General features: G+C 41.1%; 2 protein-coding genes across 2 annotated transcripts; one reads left to right on the forward strand and one right to left on the reverse strand.

The window, feature by feature from the left end:
* Nucleotides 1-2,173: 2,173 nt before the first annotated feature.
* Nucleotides 2,174-18,738, reverse strand: grm5a (glutamate receptor, metabotropic 5a; the record flags this gene model as incomplete). Its single annotated transcript, XM_080041640.1, has 17 exons — nt 2,174-3,092; nt 5,063-5,232; nt 5,386-5,568; nt 5,676-5,801; nt 5,924-6,082; nt 6,845-7,031; nt 7,355-7,472; nt 8,614-8,740; nt 9,923-10,091; nt 10,189-10,313; nt 10,409-10,530; nt 10,682-10,917; nt 14,236-14,485; nt 15,682-15,796; nt 16,652-16,913; nt 18,241-18,374; nt 18,508-18,738. 17 exons carry the CDS (start codon nt 18,736-18,738, stop codon nt 2,174-2,176), a joined length of 3,633 nt encoding a protein of 1,210 aa, XP_079897766.1.
* Nucleotides 18,739-22,084: 3,346 nt separating this feature from the next.
* LOC307260739 (tyrosinase-like) lies at nt 22,085-26,785 on the forward strand (the record flags this gene model as incomplete). Its single annotated transcript, XM_080041037.1, has 5 exons — nt 22,085-22,926; nt 23,559-23,775; nt 25,875-26,022; nt 26,193-26,374; nt 26,541-26,785. Exons 1-5 carry the CDS (start codon nt 22,105-22,107, stop codon nt 26,783-26,785), a joined length of 1,614 nt encoding a protein of 537 aa, XP_079897163.1. The 5' UTR covers nt 22,085-22,104.
* Between the last annotated feature and the right edge of the window lie 540 nt (nt 26,786-27,325).

The raw sequence follows: 27,325 nt of genomic DNA on the forward strand, positions 1-27,325 counted from the left end.
TGGCATGTATCTACATCCCCAGAGGCCAATATGAAGACAAAAACAAATGAATACATACAAATCAAATATTCATCAAATATGTTCCAAGCATAGGAAATAGCATAATCAAAATTTCATTCAAATATTTAAAAAAACAAATGCTTGAAATGTCTACAAGATTATAATCTATATGGGCAATGTGGTATACTACAAGGAGACATTGGCACATGTGTAGTTAAAAAGCCAGTCTGCAAACAAGCTGTTTTGCAATATTTGTCTTAAAAGAAACGGGCACACTTTCAGATTGCTTTCCCTGCTCCTTAAACTAACCTTGAAAACACATACATATCACTAATGGTATCATAACTTTGCTACTGTATCTATTCACCTTAATTGTATTAATACGATACATGTTAAAAAGTATTCCATTACAAGTTTAAATTGAAGAGTGCAAACATATCTTTGACATCATGCAAACTGGAAAACATTTTGAGCCGTCAGAGGGCGGCGCACATTCGGCAGGTCGGAGTTGAAGTCAGAAAGTATTTTGGTTTCAGACACATGATCATTTTGGTCCCCGTGAAAATGATAACTCAGTCACTAAGTCAACTAAGTCACATCTAGAAAAAAAGAATTAAATATTTCATCCAAGTAGTCCATAATCTCTTTGTGGGTCAGACGACCGATTATGCTGCCTGTGTCCATTAAGACCTCCTGTAAATGTTTTTCCAGAAGAGGGAAGGTCATTCAGACACATAGAAACATCCACTCTTGATTTGCATTATGCAGCATCTGTTCAATTCCTACTTTAGCATGGGGATGCTCCCTGATGTGGTGAAAAAAAGTGTCACTTTTGACCTTTCGATTTCTGGCTAAATCATTTGAGTTTTCTTTCTTCTGGAGACATGTAGCTATGCTGTTGATAGAGTCTGCATCCCCCTCGCTCTCCAATTATCAAACATCAGGGTCATTTGTCAGCAAAAACACCAAACATACAGGAACTGAGATTATGTTAAGTTTATGTGTGTATGACCAAATGAAAAAAAATTATCTTTGCTCTTCTAAAATCTTACCAAACAAAGTAAATGGGATTTTTAATTCCAAAGAATCACTGAACATAAATATTTGGTCAATTTCCCCCATTTTTGATTGAAAACGGTTCCATAATGAAATAAACATGTAATTGAATTGGATCGATTTTACGTTTGTTCTCTCAGCTTATTAGTATTTCTTTGCTTTTCCAAAAGTGGTAACACTTTACAATAAAGGTAGTAAATGCTTATTAAAGAGGACCTATTATACTTTTCGACTTTTATGACCTATAAACGTTGTTATAATGATTTATAGTCATGTTTAACCATACTAGCGTATCAAATAATTACGTACATGCATTTAGACGTATTCCCTGCTTACCGTCTGGGGTGGCTGTGCAGAGCACTAAACACTAGGGCAGCCGGTCGAGAATTCAGTTGTTTAAATTTCCGGGTATCGTGTCGTCACGTTCCCGGATGTTTCCATGTATGGTAATGCTGCTCAGGCAAGCTCCGGCCATGCCCCCACCTTCCCGCTCTCAGAAATCTCCCCGCGCGCTGCTGGAAATGTTCCGGAAGGAAGGTAACCAATCACAACAGAGTGGGGTTTGCAGGAGGGTGGGGGGGGGGGGGGGGGGGGATGGGCGGAGAAGCTCAAAGCAGTGTGTGGAGCAGACTGCTGTGCTCGCTAGGGTGAGAGGAAGAGTGTCCCGAAAATCTACATGGTTTTTTGTGATGTGATTCGTGTCAGGTTGCTCTATAGCAGTTTTTAACAAGAAATTAAGACCAGAAAAGTAGTATAATAGGAGATCTTTAAGCATTAACTAAGTAACAATTAACAGTTAATGAATGGACCCTTATTGTAAAGTATTGCCCGAAAAGCTTAAAACTACGTGTATAAAAATGCCTGTATTTCTTTCATTTTGTAGATGAAGCACCGTCAATTGCTCAGCTGAATTTGCTGTATTTTCCTTTTCTTTTTTTTGAGGCATGTGTGTACATCCAATCCAATCGGAAAAAATATATATTTGAAAAACTGCTTAAACATTAAAAATATTTCCACATGTAGAAAGGCATCCAAGAGTCATTTTGTGTTTTTAACTACTCCAAAAAAAGAAGATAAACAAGGAGGAAAAAGGAGTACAGAGAGAGAGAGCGCATGTTTAGAGAGAGGAGGAGCTCTGGCTGTAGTGTTTGAGCAGCAGCTGGTCGTATTCGGCCTCAGAGTCCGGGGAGGGGGGGGAGCTGCCGTCGGAGCTCAGAGATGAGTCCCTGAACGGGGAGGGCGGCGTCAGTGCCACCAGCTCCTCCATACACTTGGCTCTCCTGCTGTTCACAGCCAGGTGTTCGTACACCTTACCTGCTGCTGCCGGCCGATTCTCACAGCAGAGACTGGCGACGGCCGCCACCTCAGCGCATGTGGTGACCGCGGAGGAGGAGGCTGGGCTCTGTCTGCTCCTTGAATTGGGGAATTGAGTTTGGCCCGGGTCTGCGTCTGCGTCTGCGTCTGTGGTGGATGTGGGGCCGCCGCCTGGGGTGACTCCCCCCGGCAGCATCATAGTATTCAGCTCACTGATGTTGGCGGTGAAGCGGTTAACCACGCAGCTGATCTGGTCCATGATGGTGGTGGTGGCGCCCCCCTGAGGATGGCCGCCAATCGACCCCATCCCCATGCCGATGTCGCCCACCCCTATCACGCTGATGTCACCCAAGTCCACCACACCGTTGTCCCCGCCTCTTAGTCGGACCCCGGCCGGGGGCTCTGATGGTACACATGTGGGTAAGGCTTGTTGTGCCTCCTCTCTACCCTCCACACCCCCTGCCTTGGCTGCTGTGTGCTGCTGGCTGATGGTGGGCAGAGGCGGCGGGGACACCTGGGGGGGCTCTCGGTAATGCTCGTTCACACAGGTGTCGGCGGGTGTGTCTCCGTCCCCCCCTTTAGAGAAGGGCTTGATGATGGCCGTCTGGTTCACCTCCACCGTGTCCTTTTTCTTGACATGGAACGACATCCTCTTCCAGAGGTTTGGTCTGTGTTGTTGGCCGCGCTCATTCTGCGACCATGTCACCGATTTCCCATTGGAACTGCGAAACAAATGAATGATAAGACATAACATTTGGTTACACCTTTGTTAAAAGGTCATAATGAATATGACAGATCCATTGTAATAAAGTGTAGTACTGCGTGTATTGTATATAACACTACATTACAGTGTGTATTACATACTTTTTATAATCAATTCAATAGGATGACAAAAAAAACTAGGTTCATGTTCTACTTCTTCTTGTCAGTATTTTCTACCATCCCCCATTTTATCATTCACTTCCTGTGTAATTTCACATCTCATTCAATTTTCTTTTATCTTCCCTAGAAAGAGAAATCCTTAAAGGCAGTGGGGCACCTCTGGGAGTGTTTAACCCAAATGAGGTAGTCTTTCTCAGCTAAGGGAGCATTTTATTTCTTGGCATACCCCAGCCTGTTGTGGTGGATTCTTTGAAATATCTCAGCAGTCTTCATCTATGCATCGACTTATGGACAGAAACAACTAAAGCTTGAAGAGGAGTCATAATTGCCTAATATTTGAGGCAGGCAGGTAATTTCTTGGCTATTACTGTAAACTGTGCTATGTCTGTCATGTTGCTACTTGCACTGAAGCTTCATGTTCTTGCTGGAATAAATCCTTTTGTACCCAACACCATTCCCAATAAAGTCATTAGCTAAGGTACAATGCTGGGTGGTTGCAATGCAAACCATGATTGTGCTGGTAGTTTAATTATTAACCTGCTCTTAAAAACAGAAATAAATTAGGCCAAAGAATATGCCAAAATAAGACATTATTGTGTTACAAATTAAATATGTAATATATTATTGATCATCCAATTGGTTGCAGAGACCAATGTTATTATTAACATGTGTGCAGTATAAATATAATTTGAAATAGAGTATATAAAGCATATAATATAATATAATATAATATAATATAATATAATATAATATAATATAATATAATATAATATAATATAATATAATATAATATAATATAATATAATATATAGGGCTGTCAAATTAACGCGTTAATTTCGATTAATTAATCACAGAAAAATTACCGCGATTAAAAAAATTAACGCAGATTAATCGCACTTCTATAATGCCCTTTGATCCGGTGCAAAAGTGGTGCGGAGCTGCACCTGTAGCTTTTATATGTCCATGTTGCCGGGCCGGGCGCGCGGGTAAAAGGGAGAAATGTAAAGAGTGAAGCAGGGGAAAGGGGCCGACTCGAGGGCTCTATGGACGGTTTATGGGATGCTTCGGCAAATAAACATGAAGGTAGGAAGACATCTTACTTAATTCTCCGCAGTGTTCGTGCATTATTGATTTAGTGGGTGCAACAATGTAGGCTATAGGTTCAAAACAGTAGGCCTATCTCTCAATCTTCCTCCAATTTTGTTTGCTAGCTGTCTCGCACTTAAACAAGTGTGTGTGTGTGTGTCAATATGTTTGCCTATAAGTAGGCTACGAAATGGTGGCAGTGCAACGCTGTCTGTTGTGGGAGATGGAAAGTCGTCATTTGTCTGCTTGTTTTTTTTGAGAAAATTCGGCGCTAGTTCATGTATAAAGCTGGCTGAGGGGAGGAGACAGAAGTTACGAGAGACGGAGAGCGAGCGCGAGAGAGAGAGAGAGAGAAAGAGAGAGAGAGAGAGAGAGAGAGAGAGAAACAAACTGTAGTAGGCTATACAGCTGTTTATAAACAGGTATAAAAGTGTCATATAAGTATGCGATTAATTTAGATTAATTAATCACAGAGCCTGTAATTAATTAGATTAATTTTTTTAATCGCTTGACAGCCCTAATAATATAATATAATATAATATAATATAATATAATATAATATAATATAATATAATATAATATAATATAATATAATATAATATAATATAATATAATATAATATAATATAATATAATATAATATAATATAATATAATATAATATAATGAACTATCTTTATGCAACTTGGACATACATATATGTATAGCCTAATTCCTCCCACATACCTGATGTTGTCCTGTGCTGAGCCACCACGTCGAAAGAAGTTGGCCATGCTGCTGGAGGGTTTGGCAGATTGGGCCGCTTTCTTGGCATCATTCACGTGCATGCGCACCGTTGTGGATGTGGTGAAAGCACTCCGGACATTTTTTTCAGGCTTGGCAAGCATGATGTAAACCTTCCCATGAAAATGTACACAAATGAACAATTAGCATTAAGATTTAGGGGAGAAAAAACAGAAAAAAACACCTAAAACCATAAAACATTCTTCTTCACACAAAAGTGTGTTTTTTATTGCAACTCTATTGGTGTGAACATTTCCGTTTCTTACCTTTGGGACAAACATGCAGCAGAGAGCAACTGTGGCACTGAGGCTGACACTAAAGCACATGGTTATGATCTTGTAGTTGGAGCCAAAGTAAATAGGGACAAAGGCCAGCCAGATGATACAGGTAGTGTACATGGTGAAGGCAATATACTTGGCCTCATTAAAATTAGCCGGAACATTACGAGTCTGTTGGGGAAAAAAATAGGGAAAATGTTTTTTTCTAAAGCAGTGCAAATTGAATCAGAAGGAGACAGAAGTACAAAGACAGAAAAAATATGGTTGTGCTAAAGTACCTTGAAGGCATAGAAGGTGCAGCTGAGGATTAGCAGGCCATTGTAACCCAGAGGGGCCACCACCCCTAGAGTTGTTAGATTGCAGATCAAGTGTACCTCACGGATACTGGGGTAATCATAGATCACCTTAGAGGGGAAGAAAGGCAGAGGTCACTCTAATTTTATGAAACATTTTATATTTACATATTTACAACACACACACACACACACACACACACACACACACACACACACACACACACACACACCTGCGGTGGCTCTATGATAAGAAGGGCCACAATAATCCCCAGCTGCAGGAATATGAGTAGGAAGGCGATGACCAATTGTGCGCAGGCGGACATAAAGCGTGGTTTCTTGGTGCAGATCTTCTTCTTGCTTCCTGCCAGGATGCGTGCTATACGGTTGGTCTGGATCAAAAATAGATCAAATGGTTGAGCAGGTTTCACTTACATCCACTGTGGAGAATGTAATGCACTGATTCATACCTATAATCCCCTTTTCGGTTGCCAGATCTTAAACATCAACACCAGCCCACACACAGAACTCTGAACTTGTAGCATACCCCCCTTACAATTGGCCATCATCCAATCTCTGTAGGTAGCTCTTTTTTTATCTTGCCCTTATCCTTGGATGCCCTTCTATTTATGTTAAAATGCTCAAAAAACATTGGACTATGATAGTAGACGAGTTGACTGATCAATGTTGTTGTACAAGGGTGAAAGGTACGGACATAAAAATAGCCTGGATATGTCAGTACTGATTTATTCTCAGGAAAATGATCATGCACTCAGCGGTGATCCCACATTGCAAAAAGAAAAAGAAGAAGAAAAAACATGTGTCTTAAGTAATTTAGTCTCATATGCAACATGTCTACCAAGCATGTCTGGCATAATAAACAGTAACGTCTATGTGTGTCAGTCTGCAGCATCATTGGCAGCTCTCTCCTCTTCCAAAAGCTCCAATATAGACAGTACACGTGCAGTGTTACTGTGACAACAACTTCAATAGAAAAGTCAAATATCGAATAAAGTTGATGATGGATATACAGGAACTTTAACTCTCAAAGTGTGACATGAAGTGTACAATGACACTAACCTAAGTGAGTGAAACTGTTCATATTTTTTCTCTACCAGCTTCCTGGCCACAAAAAAAACTGAAAAATAGAGTACCTTAGTGACCAGAGCAGAGTAGCTCATGGCAGGTGACAGGCCGATTCCCAGCCGTTGGAGGTAGCAGTAGACTATGTGGGGCTTGGCGATAAGTGTGAAGGTGCACAGGTAGCCAATACATATTCCAGCCAGGATGATGTAGCAGAGCTCGCGGCTGGATGATTTGACCACAGGGGTGTCCCAAAATCTACAGAGAGACCACACATATTTGGTTTATTGTAGAGTATTGCTATTTTAAAAAATCTTTATCTTCATATTGAAATATATTTATATTTTGTATCTACTGTCAATTTGATTGAACAAAACTCTACAGTACATGCTCAAGAGAACTGTATAACTGTATACAGTATATTTTAAAACACAGACTGTTGGGTTATTCACTCAAACTGAAATATATTTTCTTTGTTCCAGTGTCAACAAGCATCACAAATGTATGGTTATCTGTACAAAAGTATTCAAAATTCCCAAAGGGTACACATATTAGTAACACCTGTAGGCAATAATAATTACTTGATGAAGACAGAAGTAACAAAAAGTGTAGCCAGCAGGCCCAGACAGGCGAAGACCACTGCAGCAATGGGCTCTGGATCCCCCCAAAGCACAAACTGCACTTGGATTGGTTCACAACCTGAGGGATAAAAAAACAGAATAGTTAGCAAATTGGGCAATTTAGGTTTGTTCTGCAAGAGGGATAGTGAAAAGATATGTGTTTCTGGAGCGGCTAGGGGGGTAGAGCAGCCGTCATGGCGAAATCCACCTCCTACTTACTGCATGTTAGAGCTTTGAGTCTGAGGCTTCTGAGAAAAAGCACTATTTTATTACAGTCAATTTTCATTAAGCAACTATTCATGTGTTTATATGTAGCCGCCTCATAGCTTGATGAAATTCACTCATACTGCACTATTTACTTGGGGCAGCAATAATGCATTAGCCTGGTCCCACCAGACCATAGTACTTCATTTCATTTGTACAGAGGGTCTGGAATCGCTCAATTGACAAACGTTAACTCACTTGAAGGCGGGTGTCTGTTGAAGTTTAAAACTATTGGATCTGCCCAGTGCCACTCTGGATCTGCCATAACCAATCGCATAACGTTTGGTCGTGACGTATGCCATGCGCCGGCGTCTGACTACAACTGAAACTGGCGCACAACCTCAACGTCATTGTTCTCAGCCACTACCTCTGTTCGCTGATTGGACCGGCAGAAATCTCAACGGATAAAACCTGCGAATATACCACGGACCCAGACTGACTACTGAAGGGAATTGAAAATTGAGCGGATATATGTAGGCGGGCGGTGCCAGGCTAATAATGCATGTTGTTATGTCTAAAAACTTCAGTCTTAAGATAGAGTGGTGTCATTAGAGATGTATGATTTTTTTTTTAAATGTATGTGTTTGTTTGTTTGTTTTTCAAACTACAAAGAATTTGAAAATGTTCTGGGAGACAATGAGTGTTTACAAACAGGCAGGGGAAGAGTTTTCACAGACTTTGGAATTCAGAAATCTGACTACAGCCAAATCCTTTATACTGGCAAGGATCTAAAGTATCTTGGTGTGTCAACAGTACATGTGTATTTCTGTGCAGTAGCAAATGAGTCTTAATTCAGTGTTGGCAGTTTGTGTTTGTGGTACGTTAAGATGTGAGGGGATTTTGGATGCACACTGAGTGTGTGACACAGATTCGGAGTGTGTGACCCAGATTCAAGGCTTTTCCGACTTCTTGCATTTGTAAGTAACAGACACATAAACAACACAGTGTGTTTTTACCAGTGAGGTCATCCGTAGGCCAGGAACCAAGGACGCAGGCTCGACAAGTGTATTCATCAAACACAAACTCATTGTCTTTGCAGGGAGTGCAAGTCCAACAGCAGCTTACCTCTCCCTTACGGATCACCTGGAGACACACACACACACACACACACGCACGCACGCACGCACGCACGCACGCACGCACGCACACACACACACACACACACACACACACACACACACACACACACACACACACACACACACACACACACACACACACACACACACCAGTAGGAAAGGGTGGAAAGGTCTCAAAGCTCCAAAGGTACCTTTCTGTAGCTAATCTTAAACTCTGACTGCCCTGTAAGTGATATGAGGATTTTCTTTTTTCATCAGGGGATCAGAAGAAGAAAAAAAAGAAAGATTTATATAATATCTTTGAGCCTCATTATTTTAAAAATGTTCTCTTTGCCTAGGCAGCACATCAGTGTGGAGATATAATAAAACATAAGCTGAGGAGAGTGAAGGCACAGTGGGCGTATGGTGGGTCAGTGGTTAATGTCCTCACTTTCAGAGAGTTCTGTCTTAAAATGTCATTTTTTTTCTTCCATTTCTTGTATGTTTTCCCGAGGCTACGCTGTGTTCCCCGGGTTCCTCTCAAAGTCTAAGGAATGTCTGTTGTCAAGGTCAGCATCCACAGGGACCTGGGCTACTAAGGCCTCCTCTAAACAGATCTCCTCCAAACCTTATACTGTACATGCGATTGGAGTTTTGAATCTCCTACAAGCTGCCACATTACAGAGAGTCAGTGTGTAGAGTGTGTAGGAAGGGTTTAATGTTGGAGACTCTTGGGATGATAAAGAGGAGGCAGACTGCAGCGCTCTCCATGATTTGGATGGGCTGGAGGGAGCTACAGAAACCCAGATGGGACATGATTAAAAGCTGGAAACAAAGAGCTTTTCCCAGTCCTTGGTGGGCTAAACTTGAGGATTGGATTGGACCAAGTTCTAAATGTAAAGGTTTTGGAACAAGTCAAGGCCGCTGTATTTGTCTTGCTTGACGGTTTTCCACAGTGAAACTAAATATGTTCTCTGGTCAATGGTGAAGCATGAATTTATGAAACCATGTATTTTTGTTTGAGATTACCATAACACACACAGCAGCCAATAATAGCAAAAGCTTAAAGACAATTATGTGGACTATGTGACATTAATTCAATTCATGCCAGATGAAGTTAATATACTGTATGCTTTACTTTATGCATGCAAGCAAATAAAAGGCTAGGTAAAGTTACCAACACCTTGTGAGTTGGAGTGGTGCGTACCTTAATCTGTGCCTTCTGGCAGGGCTCAGAGCATACTGACTGGATGACGTCACTGTTGTTGCTCCAGATTTCCTCGTCGTTCATCAGTAGGCCGCCCTGATCCCAGCTTCCCACATGGATGTAAGCGTACTCATCCTCGCCTACCTCCTTGAAGTTCATGATTTCGTACCTGAGGAACATATACTGTCTGCATGAAACAGCAAATATGCATACATTAAACGTGCTTCATTTCCCCTCCTATCTTCTCCGTCATCATAATCCTCTACCTGCCAGGTGAATCTCCGTTCTGGTCAAAGAGGATGGTCTCCCCAGAGACGCCAGTGAAGTTGGTTTTCATCAGGAACTCCAGCAGCTTGCGACCATCAATGGGCTTCATGTCGTCACACAGACCCTAGAAGCAAAGGGATGATCATGAAACACTGTCAATGTTGCCAAGCCCAATGTGAAATCATACAAATGATGCATACACTGTACTCATTACTGCACCTTGTATCCTGGACAGAGGGTTTGCTGCATGGCGTGCAGGCCGTAAGCCATGGAATAGATGGCATTTATGACAAAGCCCATCTTGGTGTCCTGTGCATACTGATGGCGCAGAGATTCTTTCCCTGTAGAGAACAGAGAATTGCTAATTAGGAGAAACCCAAAGCACAGCAATATGAATCGATGTGGAAACTTTCAGGATGTTAATGCAAACTAGCTGGCGATTTGAAAGTGCATGAAGAGGTTTGTGGAGCATGATCTCTGAGAGGTACTAACAGGTGCAGGTGCGGTTGTACTTGCTGCTCTCCTGCAGATGTCCCTCCAACTTGCACTGGAAGCGATGCTGCCAGAACTCGGGAAACCAGGGGTTCCTCAGGTTTGCATCAGGCTTCAAGTTCAGGTAATAATCGTCGAACCAGGTCACATAGGCCGACTTTAGCTTTATGGTGATTCCACCAGCTGCCTCCTTCTGGTAGGAATCAGTCACATCGTACCTGTCTGCCCAGCCATCACTGGACAGGAGAAAGGAGAAAGGGAGCAAGATAAAGGATCAGTCCCAATAAGACTTAAAGTAAAATGTACTTTGAGGGAAATTATTTCAGAAATCGAGGTTTTAGCTAAATAAAAAATGGTAAAAGCGATGACTGTTTGTAGTTTAAAATAGTATTATTAAGAAAAATAAAATAAAATAAAATAAAATAAAATAAAATAAAATAAAATAAAATAAAATAAAATAAAATAAAATAAAATAAAATAAAATAAAATAAAATAAAATAAAATAAAATAAAATAAAATAAAATAAAATAAAATAAAATAAAATGAAATAAAGTTATTCAAGTTGTCAAGAACATTCTCAAGGAGACAAGTGGTGCCTCACGAAAAAAACCTAATGAATGCTCGGCAGAAAGTTACAAAGATTAAAATATGTATAACGGTAAATCAGATACGCCAACACAAGATACACTAATTAAAGAAAATAGAACATTCTGCCCACTATCCGAGGCAAAAAAAAGTGTGAAGTTATAATTTCTATTTTTTTTATCATGTTCATGTTTAAGATAACTTATAATAAACCCCCCAGTGATTAATTAATGGTTGATGGTGCTTGGGGAGAGGCCTGTTGAGTCTTTTCATTTCAAAATACTGTAATTTTGTTGTATGCTTTGTTTAGTATGTAGGCTTATTGCTTCCATGGTCATGTAACTTTGTTTGCAAAGTCTGCATCTAGTTATTTCGATCTCTTCAGGCTCATTATCTGTGATTAACATTGAGATGATGAGCATATTGATTCACTTGTTACTTGTTACTTGTATTTGCAGATACAGTACACACCTTGCTTTGCAGAAATACCCTGTTCTTGTGGCTCTATCTTTTAATGCATTTTTAATTCCGACAAATTCAGAGAATTAATTTGGTACTTGGAAATGCATATTTATTGTTCAGAAAGGCCATTTAGCACCACACCTTCTGACTCTAACTACAAAAAAGCCTAATGCTCAATCATCTTTAGACACCAGACAAATACCACCAGACTGCAGACACATTTATTCAACACGCTTGTGGGCTTTGACTCTTGCTATTTCATCAGTGAGCAGTTTTTTTTAAAGGTTTCTACGTCATCTATTAATACCGCTCCCTCTGGACACTTGTCTACAATCAACAAAAAGGGAATGTTGACAACACCTCCACACATGTGCATACATGTAGAGACCCACACTTCACTGGCGCAAAGAAGTGCACTCATTTCTTTCTAACCGACAAAAATAGCAAAATAAGTCATTTTTGATAAACTTTACAGTAGTGTGGGCGTTTAAAAAAAAATTTATGCCCAGTTCTCTGGGTGAGGTAGGAGATCATAACACATCCTTAGAGAAGCAAGCGCATAAATCATACACTGGTATAGAAAAAACACAGAAATGGATATGAAAAGCATGGAGGGCTTTGACTCTGGATAGTTTGAATCACTCTTGAGCGAGAGCTCTGAAACCCACACATCGACCTGGGAGGGCAATATGCTGTATGCAGCGCATTGCTACACCACCTACAAGCCTGAAGGCACACACACACACACACACACACACACACACACACACACACACACACACACACACACACACACACACACACACAGATACAGACACAGACACAGACACTTTCACACTTTCACACACACACACACACACACACACACACACACACACACACACACACACACACTTTCACTTTCACACACACACATAATACACTTTTTCATACAAAAACAATACTAGTAAACTTTCCAGACAGATCTTTTCTGAGTGGCCATTAAAACTCTTTAGCGTTGCAAACTTGGCTAGAAAGGTGTCCATTTTGTTAATTAGACATGAATTGAAAAAAAAGGTGAAAAAGCTGCCAGAATGGAACTGAGGGAAACAACTCTCCCTGGACCTAAGCAGGCTTGGTTGGTGTGTTGCTGTGCCCATATATTCAACTAGCCCTGCTAGCACAAACAACTCCATGCATGTGTGCAAATAGGACTAAAAGCAAACATAAACATCATAATCTGATATCTGTCGTTTAATAGGTTGCTGAGACTCTTAACCTCATGTGCACTCCTTATGTGTACATGACAGCTTGGACTAGAAACACACAGAACTTATTGAACAAACAAAAATCTTTGGCTCCTTCAGTGTTTTTCTTTATGTCTGAATTCATGTACATACACAAATCAGTGACACATTCTTGAATTTGATGGTTTGTACACGTACCAAACTAAAATACTGTCAGAAGAAAGATGATACAGCCAACAAAGCGGCGTCAAAAACTTTATAGGACGGAATGCTAGGACACGTACATAAATATGTGCATGCTCTTATTCGAACGCACTGATGCATGTGCATCAAAAAAGACAGTATATCTCAAAATCAAAATTCCCTGAAAACTCAAACGGCAACAGAAAAACCGAGACAAAGTCTTACTGTAATACATTCACAAAAAGCTTTGATAATGAGCAGATGACAACACCAACACTGCGTGGTCGTAATGATTGTGCAGCACAGTGTTTTTCAAAATGTAGTTCAAGGTTATTTTATGTTTCCTGCCATCAGATTTGAGCGACAGCCTACATATGTGGCTCCTAATGAGGAAAGGCATTTATAGAGCAGCAGGAACGAGACTCAGCCAGAGAGCTAAACCTTAAAATAAAACACGTTATTCTTGGAGCGAGTGAAACCTCCTGCTAGTTCAACCCCCTCTTTCCCACTTGTTTTTTCAATTGTTTGTTTTTTTACTTACATTATTGTGCAACTTCCTTTGATTTTTTTCCCCAAACAGGCATTTTATAAATGTCTTTTTTTATGCATGAACACCTTTGCATGTTACATAAAGATGGGTTCGGAAATATTGAATCGTATTGAACAAATCATCACTGCTCTATCTATTCATTTGACAACTTCTGTGGCATGAATGTAAACGTTTGATCAAGAAAATTGTATTTAAGATAAATAAATAACAGTGTTATTGACATGTCTATACAGTTTATTATGAATATGTATACTGTACATGAAATAAATGAAAAACATTACAAATACCTTCAGTGTCTGACACCATCATGAAATTGATGAAGAAAACAGATGGAGATGAGAGGACAAAGATGGCAATGTCAACAAACACGTCCTGTCTGATGATGCTGGACATCTGAATGAAGTCTGGACTGTAAAACGAATGAACAACACTAATGAATCCTTAAGCACAAATATTTCAGCCAATTCCTTTAGCCTGCAGTAAAAGCAAGAAGCTCATTGAGGGAGAAATGCATTCATTTATTCTACAAAGTGCAAACCGCCACTCACCTTCCAACCAACAGGAATTCTCCTACCAGGCCTTGTCGTCTCATGGCCATCAGGATGCCTCGGACGGTCATTCCCTCGCAGAAGCACGCCACCACTCTTGCTTTGGGCAGGTGGCCTCTTAGCTTCTGCAACAGCTTGTCAAAGCCTTTCTCCCCTGCGTTGCTGTATATCTTATCAGAGTGGGCGATGCAGATCCCCTCCATTGCTGCCATGTCTTTAAAGGCCTCCATACCACTCTCGCCGTAATTACCTACAGAGGGCGGAATGGTGTTCACATACGCAATTATTGCACAGGGAAATGCTGGTCCAGCCAACAAAGCAAAAAGTTCATACTTTCAGAAAATTCTTCATATGCAGTGTAGACTGATGTTACACTAACACAGTGCTTGAGAACTGAATGGGGTGAGATTTCCCTCTTTTTGCTGGAAATTAGGTCACCTACTTTCTGCTGCTGTGCAAGTGTACTGTCACTCTGGGCACGACACTGTTTAAGGCACCCGCTGTTTTACTACGAGGAACTTTTACTCACACACAGTGGTAACATAGTATTTCATTTTCCCCTCGATTCAACTCTCTGTTGTTCATGATGCTGCCATTTCTGTTGGCTTCATACCTAATTCCTTCTTTAATATTTCCTACATCCCCATTCTAATTCTACAATAGGCCTTTTTTCCATCCATGCGGCCAACACTGTAGAGACCATTTAGTTTGTTGTTTGCAGTTATAGGCAAAAGGAAATCGAGTTTTTCGCATCTTTGTACCCGGGTGTATTTGTGTCATTTAAAGAACTATATGTGAATATATGTGAATAAACTTTTTAAAAGCAATTGTGTGTGCTTCTTAGCTGTACATATGGGAAAGTTGACATCATTTACTGGATCATAAACCTTAGTGTCATGCAACTGAAATGCAGAGCAACAAGCAACACACACCTTCATTTATGTGATATTATAAATGAAGTGTTGGACTACCAATGTTGAGCAATATATTTCTAACAATTTATGAAGATTAAAAACCCCAAAACAGAGTCTGTTATAAACAAGTTCTTAGGCACATGAAAAGCTTGTAAATTGTGCACATAATGTTTGCCTTGTTTAGTTCTGTGCAGGCTTATTTTGGCTTCAGTGTGCTTGCCGCAGGAGGCCATTTGCACTCAAAATGATAAACTGAAGAATAATAATAAATGGAGAATAATTCAATAAACTCAAAAACTACTACTACTATTACTGCCCGCATTGATAGAGATAAATGTGTTTTTTAAGTTTTGACCCAAAGTCAAAAAAGAAGATACTACATGCACACTATAGCTACAAATGACTGTAGAACTATTGAATTGCATAACCCGTGTGTAAATGAGGATGATAGAGAGAGACAAAAGGTTAGAATGATGACATAAAAAAACTTAATACATGTGAAGCAGTAAAGCCCATGCGTACACAGTCTTACCCTCTGTGTGTATCGCAGACACATAGCTCCAGTTGTATCTCTTGATGATGTCCACCATGGCTTTGGCCTGTTGCATATCTGACGGCACCACCCTCATGAAATATTTAAACAGGCTCTGTTGAAAGGAATTTGCATGTTGACAAGTCTGGCAGTATATTTGCTGTTTTTAATGTGACAGCATGTTTATTTGTTACACACGTGTCTACTACAACCCCTTTTTATAAACCCTTGTAAACCTTGTAAAACAAATGAAAATGTATGGACAATGTTTAAGCAAGTTTTAGACAATTTACTTCAAATCAGATCTACTCCTGCATAGTACTTTAGACTATTGCATGTGTTTGACCTTGCCTCCAAACACCAGTTTTCCATTAATTAATTTACGATATGAGAAACCTACTTGAGGTAATCCAACAAAATGAAATTTCTGTTTTTATTCTGCAAAACAATTCATTTGAAGTTAAAAGCAAACATGAAGTTGATATCAACATCAAGTGGATTTTCATCCAACCTGAAAATCATAATGCCTAGAAAGACTGAAAAATGTTGAGAACTTTGATTATTGATTATTTTTGGTTAAAGGTGGAGTAAGTGATTCTGGAGAATGCTTGTTGTCAATAATTTAATTTCTTTCAAAATCAGTGAATATCTCCTCACGATCTGCCTCCTGTCCGTACTGTGTGGGCACTGTAACAAATAATAATATGGTGCTAATACACAGCCATGGCTTTGTAAACGGGTTTGTTGCTATACTATGGTGGACCTCCTTTGTAAACATACCCTCTGTTTACGTACCAGTTTACAGAGCCTAGGCTATGTATTAACAATGGATTTTCTTCCAACACACACATAGTACGGGCAGGTAGCGGTATGAATATCGTGAGGAGATAATCACTGATTTGAACAAAAAGGGATTTTGTCAACAAGCCTTCTCCAAGAATCACTGACTCTACCTTTTAAGTGGTCTTACCTTGTCACTGAGGTCCATGCTAGTGGCTGAGTAAGCTATCTGTGGGATGTTGAAGAGCTGCAGGAGGTTTTGCACCTGGATGGCCACAGAGCTGGACCCTGGTCCTATCAGGCCTACTATGGGCTTCTTCCCCTGCACCAGCACGCTACCTGCCTCTGCAGCACACCTGCCTTGGCTCTCCTCCTCTTCGTTGGACACCAGCGTGTCCCGAATGAACTCAATACTCTGCTCTAGCGCCACCGCAGAATGCCAGCACGAGTCCCTGGTGTAGAAAAAAGGAAATGGAGTTAAACATTTTAGGTTTAGAACAGCAGGATGGGGAATTAGATGGTTAGATTGAAGTACCCAATTGGATGCTTTTAGAGTATTCAAGTGGATAGTTTCATGCTTTTGAAAGAACCACTTGACTAACACAATTTTTTGAAGCAGTGGCAACTACTGAACTATGCTATCCAAAGTGCAGCCAAAGCTAATAGCAGGTTTCCGCAGTCTGAGTCAGTCCAATTAATTTGTCTTTTTCCAAAGTCTTTTAAATACATATTTTTTCATTATCTTGTTCCCCTGGACGGTGTTGTCCTTCTGAGCTGTGACATAGAGATGCTTTCTGATAATCACATGTAAGCTTGTTGCTTTGGTACACCACTTGTAACATTATAGGCCTCATAATAGCTTTGGCTGAACTTCAGATTGAGTTTTGTACTGTGGATTCTTGTCCCTCTTTTTGGATCATGTTGATGCACTTAAAAGAGATCACTTCACAGACCGTATGGAAAGGAGGAATGATTGAGTCGACCAACAGTTCCAACATACTGCACATGCGGCATTTGAGTACTGTCTTAACCTTCACATGAAACAATCTGAACCTGTACTTTGAGTCCTGAAATTCTAACATAGTGTGGGGTTACTGTATAGTGGACGCGTGCCTCTGTAAATTGGCACAATGTCGCTTCATTGCTCAGACTTTTGGTACCCGTCAGTCTTGTCTCGTGGCCTAATTTCTGCAGCCACAGTTCACCTGTCTGTAGAGAGTGCCCTCTTTACAGTAATTGCCAACAATCTCCCTGGACATTTGCTGGCTCCTTCAATGGTAAGACTTTACAATACGGTGCAGGACAAAATCCTTAAGGAATGTTTGCCCCAAATTAAGAAATACTTCCTTGAGAGCAATTTTGCCTTGCTTATTTTATTGTTTGAATTTATATTTTCTTTTATAAAAATAAAATACAGTTCTGTCATCAATCACACCTTCACCCTCATAGGATAATTGGATATGGGTTTAGGAAAAACACTGCAATTAATATAACAGACCTTGCTGCAGTGCACTGTTTTTTTTTATATTAAAAGTCTAAAAAACTAACTTATACCTTACATCTGCTAACATTCTGGTTGCTTGTGAGCCTGCTTGTTAATTTGATCCAATGTCATTTCTGTGTCTCTATTTTAAACATGGATGAGTCACAAAATGGTTGCAAGCCTTTCATTTGTATCAAATTCCTCATTGTAAATCGAAACATGGGTCCACTCATAATCCAACAATGCATGCTACTAACGATTGATTCCCATGAGTTGTTTTGTGGCTGTTTTCTGACCTGATCTCGCAGCCCAGGGTGATGTTGGGGAGGATGGTGGGGTCTGCGTTGATTCGATCCAGAGTGTGCATCATGGCCTCTACTCTCTGGATGCCGTACTGCTCACGCACTGCACCACATTTGCGTTCATGGACCTGAAAAGAGTGCAACACATCTGGATTACTAACATTTGTCACACACACACACACACACACACACACACACACACACACACACACACACACACACACACACACACACACACTTCAACACACACAGAATGCATACCTTGTCTGCAGGTGGTTGGTGGTGGACAGAGAACAGAGCTCCTATGATGATGTCACCGGGGATGTGTGCCAATACCCTCCTCTCATTGTTCTGGGCATTGACCCCAACCTGGTGTTTCAGGCCCAGCCAGCTCAGATCAGATCCCAGCAACACACACAATGGCAGCAGCTTCAGATGAAACCCTAATATATTACCCATCATCCCTGTGTTTCTCCTTACACCTCCTGCCATCCTATGACCCTTTTTGGAACTCCTAAGGTTTAGATGTATGTGTTGTCTTCAGCATGGTGCTGAAAAAGAAAAGAAAAAGAAGAATCCTAAATAAGCTCAGTATAAGCAAGTGGATATGTGTTTGATTGACAGACACAAATAAGACTTTCTCAGTTATGAATTTTAGCTGCATTGATACAAAAGTTTGCAGTTTTGTTTTTATCTGCTAAAAATGGCATCAAGTAGCTGCCCATGGTGCTGAAACGTTGTGGACAGCGCATCGTGCAACTTGTATTACAGTAATGACTGAGGATCCAACAAAAGCATCAACTAACATACGTACAACTACATTTTTCTGTATTCAATAATTAATTCATTATTGTGCGCACGAGATCCCCGAAATAACAAACAACTTCAGCCCCTACCTCTTTTCTGCCAGTAGCCTTCCACACGAAATCACTTCTTTTGAGAACGTTTCCATCACAGAAGTGCGATGAGGGAAAAAAAAAGAAAGAAGCGCGGCAGGTTTTTCTGCTCGAGTTCAGTCGGACGCCTGGCTACAGCGAACTGCAAATAGCAGCAGATAGTACAGAACGTTATTGGAACATATTTGACTTACTGACGCACACGGCGCCCCCTCCCTCCACCTCCTACTCCAAAACAGTGGAAAGCATGGAGCATCTACAGTCTTGCACAGTGACTAAATGGTTACACGTGGTGTGGATAGCTATGGGAGGCAGGCGAGCCATACAACAGACTCACCATGAACTAATAAGCAGTGGCGGTTGATTGTGGAGTGCATGCAGTAGGCTAATAGCTTATCGGTGGGCGATTGGCTCACGATCCATTGATCACGTGTATGCTCTTGCAATTAAAGTTCCCAATGATCCCAAATCCTCAACCCTGTCTTTCATTATTTTGAGTGAGGTAACTGATGGAATCCATAAAAAGACATCATTCCATTGAGAAGTGATAATACATCCAGGCTCAATTGCCCACCGAGATGAGTCCATTTCAATTACAATTTTAAATACTGTGAACACCCACTTCAGTGACCATACAATCCCATGTTTTTTTTGTGTGTGTTGTGGCTGACATGAAGGTACATGCGGTCGATTTGACTCAATGTAAAGTTCACAACAACAAAACACTTTGGCTATATCTATCGGGCTTGATGCTTCATTGCTTTTCCTTACATTTTTCGTAATGTTTTGGATGGAAAGGAGCCTAATAGCCCAAGTGTCCAGTTTATAAACGCTGCTAATACAGGGAGGGTTTTGTCAACTTTTTTGCGATGGCTTGAATGTAACTGAGAATAATTTACATGAACAACAAGTTACGCACTATAGCTTTAACTTTGAGAGGCTACAACGTGAACCCTGTAAGAAGATCGAGGGCAAACACGATGATGTGTGCAATTTGGGAACATTTAATCCATTGATAGCAGAGAGGCCAATAGCATAGCCTACTTGAAAGCCTCAGTAACTCATTTACATTCGACTATGTAATCAGAGATGTGAACACATCCGCGGTGTATGAATTCAGTGTGTTCTGCTGGTGTAACATGCAGAGACCATCAGCGCTTTCCACGGGCTCACATTTAAATAAAATCATTTCGGGACAGGGTTAATAAGCACAGTAAGAATGCATGATGTGACCATTTGGTAGGGCAGATGCATGATGCTATCTAATAAAGACCAACAATCTCAGATGATGTTTGGAAAGGCTAATGAAATGGGGGTCAAATGTGTGATTGAGGATGTTAGCCTACTTCATGGGGATTCATTACGAGGAACCAAATGACTGAATTTCTGCCAGAAATACTGTGGTTTGTCAGTTGCCTGGGGAGACAGAGAGAAAGATGAGGTAGCTCTGGTGAACTGTCGTTAGAGAGAGAGTAGTATCGGAGTAGTAGCCACATGGCGCCCTCTGGTGGGAACTCACTTGTCTTGAAATTGACGTTCTTTCTGTTGTGTCTCTACAGACTGTGTGGATACTTATGCTGAAAGACGACAGAGAAGAATATGCATAGAAACGTGGCAACTTTAATAGCAGGCGTACAGCAACAATGAACATGTCTGTTTCTCTTACATACTGGCTTCTTCGAGCAACTCCTGGTTACACAGTTACTTGATCTATCGCGCCCCCTACAGGCATAACTGGATATAACATGTTTTCCATTCAAACACCACACTTTCACTATGAATATCACATGCAGTTTGACAATCATACGCCTAAGGGTCATAGGTCAGGCGGCACAGTGCTTAGTCTAAGGTGTAGAGACTCATGTGAGGCTGCAGTATACTGAGCTCAAAAGACAGCATTGTAGGCCTACAGATGCAAAGACAACATAGTCTTGCCTTAGGCGATGCCTTGTGTTTATCATGCTTTAACCATCAGCTGGTTCTCAGTAAATCCTTTGTTCAAGTCCCTTTATTATGACGAAATACAGTTTTATGGGCTCATATGACCATAAATGTGTGTATTTGGTAAAACTTATTGAACACTAAAAGGAGCATTTCGTACACATATTCTAATACAAATAGAAAAGTTCTCATTTACCTTAAATAATGGCAGTTAAAAAGTCTCAGGTCTCATATATGCCTCCATATGTTTGAAGCTTTATGACTAAGGTTTTAGTACTGTATTGTTTAATCAATCACTGAATCAAACAAACTTTCTATATAACACTTTTCCAGTAAAGGCAACACACCCCAATTCCATGAATTGCTTTTTCAGACTCTTTGAGGGAACACCAGACAACAAATCCCGGGTGGTTGTAATAAAATAAATATTGAAAGAGTAAAATGAATAATTCTGATATGAAACAGATCAAATAATCAAAATAGCTAAATAAGTGAACGTGAATAAAAAGCCTAACATAAATCATTAAAATATAAGTAAATAAAATAACAATATCAAATAGCCTACAGTTTAAAAAAAAAATATATATATATATATATATTGTAAAACAAGCAGAAGTAAGGATATAGGGTTACTTATCAATCACTCAAACATTGATTAAAAGTCAAACCAAATTATTAGTATTATTATTTATTTTCCATTTATTGTTGTGAGAAAAGTTTCATTGACCCCTAGTTGAGCAACACAAATACTGCAAATCTCATATAGTGGGCTAATGCTACATTGAATTTCGTAATTTTAGTTTTTTCCCTGAAAGGAGTTGGCTGCGATCTTGGGATGTGTGCATCAGTAAGCAGCTAAGCGGCATGTGACTGGCTCAACAAAGAGGGGGGTGGGGGGTGCCATGGGAAAAAAACTGAAGGAATTTGCCTGAAAGCATCAAATGGGTTTACTTACCCACTGTGTGTTCTTGGATTAGTTGTCGGTGACTGCTTGGCGTGTCTAAAGTCATACCTTGCTGTAATGTGGGCTCTGATAATCACTAGTTTCATGTTGGGTTTTACACCCAGCTATCAACAATTCCCCCGTCTGTGCGCAACAAGTGAAGCCTTGCGCAACAAGGAGTGCTGCCCGCCTTGGGAAGGGGACGGTTCGGCCTGCGGAGCCAACTCGGGTCGGGGTTTCTGTAATGATGTGGAGGTGACGGACCAGCCCAACGGGCAGCAGTACCCCTTCACCGGGTTGGACGACAGGGAGAAGTGGCCCTTGGTTTTCTACAACAGGACTTGCCAGTGTGCGGGGAACTTTATGGGTTTCAGCTGCGCAGACTGCAAGTTCGGCTACTTTGGGAACAACTGCAATGAAAGGAGAGAGTCCCTGAGGAGGAACATCTTTCACCTGTCCAGGGCCGAGAGGAGAAAACTCGTGTCTTACCTGAACTTGGCCAAGCACACAGTCAGTCGGGACTATGTTGTGGTCACTGGGACCTACCAGGAGATGGAAAACGGTTCCAATCCGATGTTCGCCGATGTGTCTGTGTATGATGTGTATGTGTGGATGCATTACTACGTGTCTCGGAACGCGCTGTTAGGAGGGCCGGGGAATGTGTGGACCAATGTGGACTTTGCGCACTGGGCACCTGCGTTTCTCCCGTGGCACCGCGTGTACTTGCTGAACTGGGAGCATGACATCAGGAAACTGACCGGAGACTTTAACTTCACCATCCCGTACTGGGACTGGAGGGACGCTCAGGGATGTGATGTGTGCACGGACGAGCTGATGGGGGACCGGAGCCCCCAGGATCCCAATCTCCTCAGCCCAGGCTCGGTCTTCTCTTCTTGGCAGGTAAATGCCACTCATGTAATCCCCCAACTTTATCTCCTGGGGGTTGCCAGAATATTTTATCCCCCCCCCTATTTTCTCACCAGATATATAAGTTTATGTAGGCTATGAGTGGACTGATTTTGATATTTACCTAAATGATTTTATAGGTAGCCATAAGTGAAATCAATATGCCTATAATATATGCCACGGTATAGGCATATATAAATTTCAGGAACATTTGAACCTTTACATGAGTAAATGATCAAGAGGATTCCAAAAGTAGGCTGTAGGCTGTAGGGTGTGCGAAGGAGAAGAACAAAATCCAGAGTTAATACACAGCCTAGCCTAGGCAATGTAACAGAGCATGTTGCTAGTGGGGCCCCCATTGTTTACATGTAATTTGTTTACTTAGGCTAGCAGTTCAAAGAGCCTATGTTAAGATTTGTTTTGTAGCAACACACAGTAAAGACAGGTAGCGGAACGTGAGGAGATATTCATTGACTTTGACAAAGGGATTTTGACAACAACCATTCTCCACAATTGCTGACTCCACCTTTAGCTGCCTGTCTGGTATTGTCTTTATTGCTGGGATGTGTGCTGGCGCTCTCATGCACTGAATTGCAATAAGTTCCTGTGTGCATCTCCATCATCAGGTGCTGTGCTCCCAAGCAGAGGACTACAATGCTAGAGGTGTGTTATGTGATGCCAGTGAAGAGGGCCCGATTCGTCGTAACCCAGGAAACCACAATCGGAACTTGGTCCAACGATTGCCAACTTCAGCAGAGGTGGAGTTCACTCTCAGTCTGAGCGACTATGACACCGGAGCCATGGACCGCAATGCCAACATGAGCTTCAGGAACACTATGGAAGGTCAGAAGCTTGAAAGATGCTTATACAGTACTAACACAGACACAGACACACAGACAGACACAGACACAGACAGACACAGACACAGACACAGACACACACACACAGACACACACACACACACACACACACACACACACACACACACACACACACACACACACACACACACACACACACACACACACACACACACACACACACACACACACACACACACACACACACACACACACACACAGGCTTCTTCACTTTCACTGTGGTTGCACTGTGTGGATATAATAGTGAAAGGATACTGAGCACAGAAACATAGTCATAATCTGGCAACCCAAATTAGTTTTCATAATGCAATATACAGTAGCATCTTATTCGTTGTAAGAAACTGCTAGTAGTAGTAGCAGTATCGGTAGTATTAGGGTGTATTCACACTGGGAAAGTCCGCTAGTGCACTTGCTTTGGTCCAGACCAAATAGAGTTTTGATTTTTTTTGTTTGGTGTGGTCCACTTTCATATTGCCCCTTTTGCAAGTGAACCAGCATTACGAAGCAAAACCACACGTGATCTGAGGTAATTCATTCATTGGACAGACATTCTGGGGTGGAGAGAAACAGGAAGCACGAAGTTTAAACTGCGAAATATATATCATTGATATAATATGGGGCTAAAAATAATAAAAGGGCCTACATCTAACCTATAAATAAAGAGGAAAAACATCAAATTATTGTTGTTTCATATGGTCATAATGTGTAGCCTTATGTCAATGCCACGTTATGTGGCTTGTAGCCTACGATGTGAAACATCATTTTTACTGTATTTTTGGTGCTGGATGCGCGTCACGCGAGAAGAATAGGCTCAAGCTGACACTCAGCTGATTAAGCTGTGTATCAGCTGGGTCGGCGCAGTTCAGCTCCAAACTGACACGGGGATAGTATTGACGGTCCCGTACATGGGAAGCAAAATAAAAACACACACTTCTTGCGCAGCGTGAACCTGTTGGCACTGTGCGAGAGACGCTCCCCTCTCCTTCATCTGATCGCTGAACACATTCAGCATTTATATTGTTCTGGGCTCCCGGTCAAACCACAACTAATCTTCCTAATAATGGTGACAACAACACTTTCCCATAATGTGAAGCTGACGGCTATTTATTAAAAAAGAAAAGAAAGAAAAGGCACAGTGCCTCCTGCATTTGGGTCGGATCGAGTCCGAACAAATTCACACCACAAACGAACTGCAGCAGAGTGCATTTGGAAACGCATCGAGACTACCTCTTCAGCTGGGTCTCGGAGCGTTTGTTTGGTCCGCACCCGAGTGCGATTGCTGTATTCACACCTGCCTGAAAGATGCGCACCGAAGGCAGAAGTGCATCTGAGTTCGTTTCAACCGAACTAAACACGGCATGTGTGAATACACCCTTAGTAACATTCAGGTTATGAGCCCATATGCTTTTATTGTTTGTTTAATGATTAACAAGTCATAAATAACAATGTACACTGGGACACTTATATAGTATGCGGTGGAAGTGACATTTTGTGAAACTGGGCCTTACAAATAACAAACTGAAAACATCCACTTTGCCAATATTCTGCATCCCCTGAATGTCTATTGAGTTTCGGGTGACTTGCAAATACATAGTTGTTATCTGCGTTTTGCGTTAATCTCTAAATCTAAATGTTTTGGCTCAGGATAACAAATGTGGCAGAATTCCAGCAATCGTACAAAGGCGTGACACCAATTTTCTATTAATAGTGGGTTGAATATAATATATTCAAACATCTCAGACGTCCTAGAAAAGACTGGGTTGGTAGGAGAGCTTTATGGAGATTGCCACACACATCCTATGACATGACAAAGGCATTAAGAAAAACTAGACATAAAAAGCATTCTTTGCACTGATGGTCTTGTTTGCTGTTACATGGAATTCATCAAAGGAAAAATGAGTCGGTTTCAGAAATATTTTAAAGTTCCTCGTAGCACCTTTAAAGTGCAATTCCTTCTTTAGATTGTGTGTGACAATAACTTATTTTACATTACACTGCCTTTGTTTACCTATCACCTCTGCACGGTGAAGCTAGCTCATTCAACACTTCTCTATTTTACAGGACTTGGAGATCCTCAGACTGGATTGGGAAACTTTTCTCGCATTGGCATGCATGCTGCTCTCCACGTGTTCATGAACGGAACCATGTCCTCGGTGCAGGGCTCAGCAAATGACCCCATATTCCTTCTCCATCATGCTTTTGTGGACAGGTAAGACACACACACACACACACACACACACACACACACACACACACACACACACACACACACACACACACACACACACACACACACACACACATTTTATCATTTGGGTGAACTTACACAATGGCACTTTTAAAAGCTTAACCATGTTTGTTTTTTCACTCTCAATAAAGCCTATACGAGGCGTGGCTCAGGAGATACAGACCATCTCCATCACAGTATCCAGAGGCTAATGCTCCAATAGGGCACAACGCCCAATACCACATGGTTCCCTTCCTGCCCCTCCACAGAAACAGAGAATACTTCCTTTCCAGCAAGGACCTGGGATATGAATATTCATATCTGCTGGATGCTAGTAAGTGGAGTTTTTCTTATTTCCCACATTCCTTTTCATTTGAGGCAATCCATAACTGCTTTTCAGTTGCTATGCTAATATATTTTTCAATGCATTTATCTAAAAAGTCTTAAACCGAAGTTCATTTCTGTCTCAAAAAAGAATGATTTTCTATCTTTCTTTCCAGACCAGAGGCTATCAGAATCTATACGTCCTTTCCTGGAGGAATTGCAGGGCGTGTGGCCCTGGCTGCTGCTGGCAGGGTTCTGTGGAGCCATCCTAGTTGTGGCCATAGCCGCTGCTGTCCTAACTGCAAAGAGGCGATACAAAGAGTCGCCTTGGAGCTGGAGAAACACATTCAGTCTTCCTGAAACACAGCCACTTATACGCAGCAGTGAGAGAGTGGAGAACAACTACCAAACAACTATGTGAAGGCACAGCCAGCCCCTATGTGTGGTGATTCTTGCATCTATGAATTTTAAAATCAATACACTGTGAATTATACATTACATCGACTTATTGCAATGAGCACTATATTCTCTGTTAATGGCAATGCATTAAATAAGTGCAAATAACTGTGCCTGTTTAAATGGGTCCTGAGGTATTTGAGCTCAACTTTTAACTTTTTTCACCCACAGCTTGTAAAAGTACAAGCATTGGGTTTTTTCAGTCATGACCGTTGCAACATTTTTTGGGTTCTATCATTATGTTCAATTATGACTTTTCATATTAGTCCCTTGGGATTACATGGTTTTGGCCGATTACCTTCACACTCAAGTTTTGCAGTGTGTTGCATCAGTAGTGCATGCAGGAATTTATAATGGAGTTATGATATCCAACTCCAGGCATTCAATTGACATTCAGAGCGAGGAAACAGGGACTGTTTTGTATTATCTTTATGTGGGAGTGTTGACTGAATCACACTTTGATTAACATTTAAATTGACTGATGTTTGTGGTGTGAGACTAGCTT

This window comes from Ammodytes marinus (assembly GCF_949987685.1).
Source record: "Ammodytes marinus genome assembly, chromosome: 14".
Taxonomy (NCBI): Eukaryota; Metazoa; Chordata; class Actinopteri; order Uranoscopiformes; family Ammodytidae; genus Ammodytes; species Ammodytes marinus.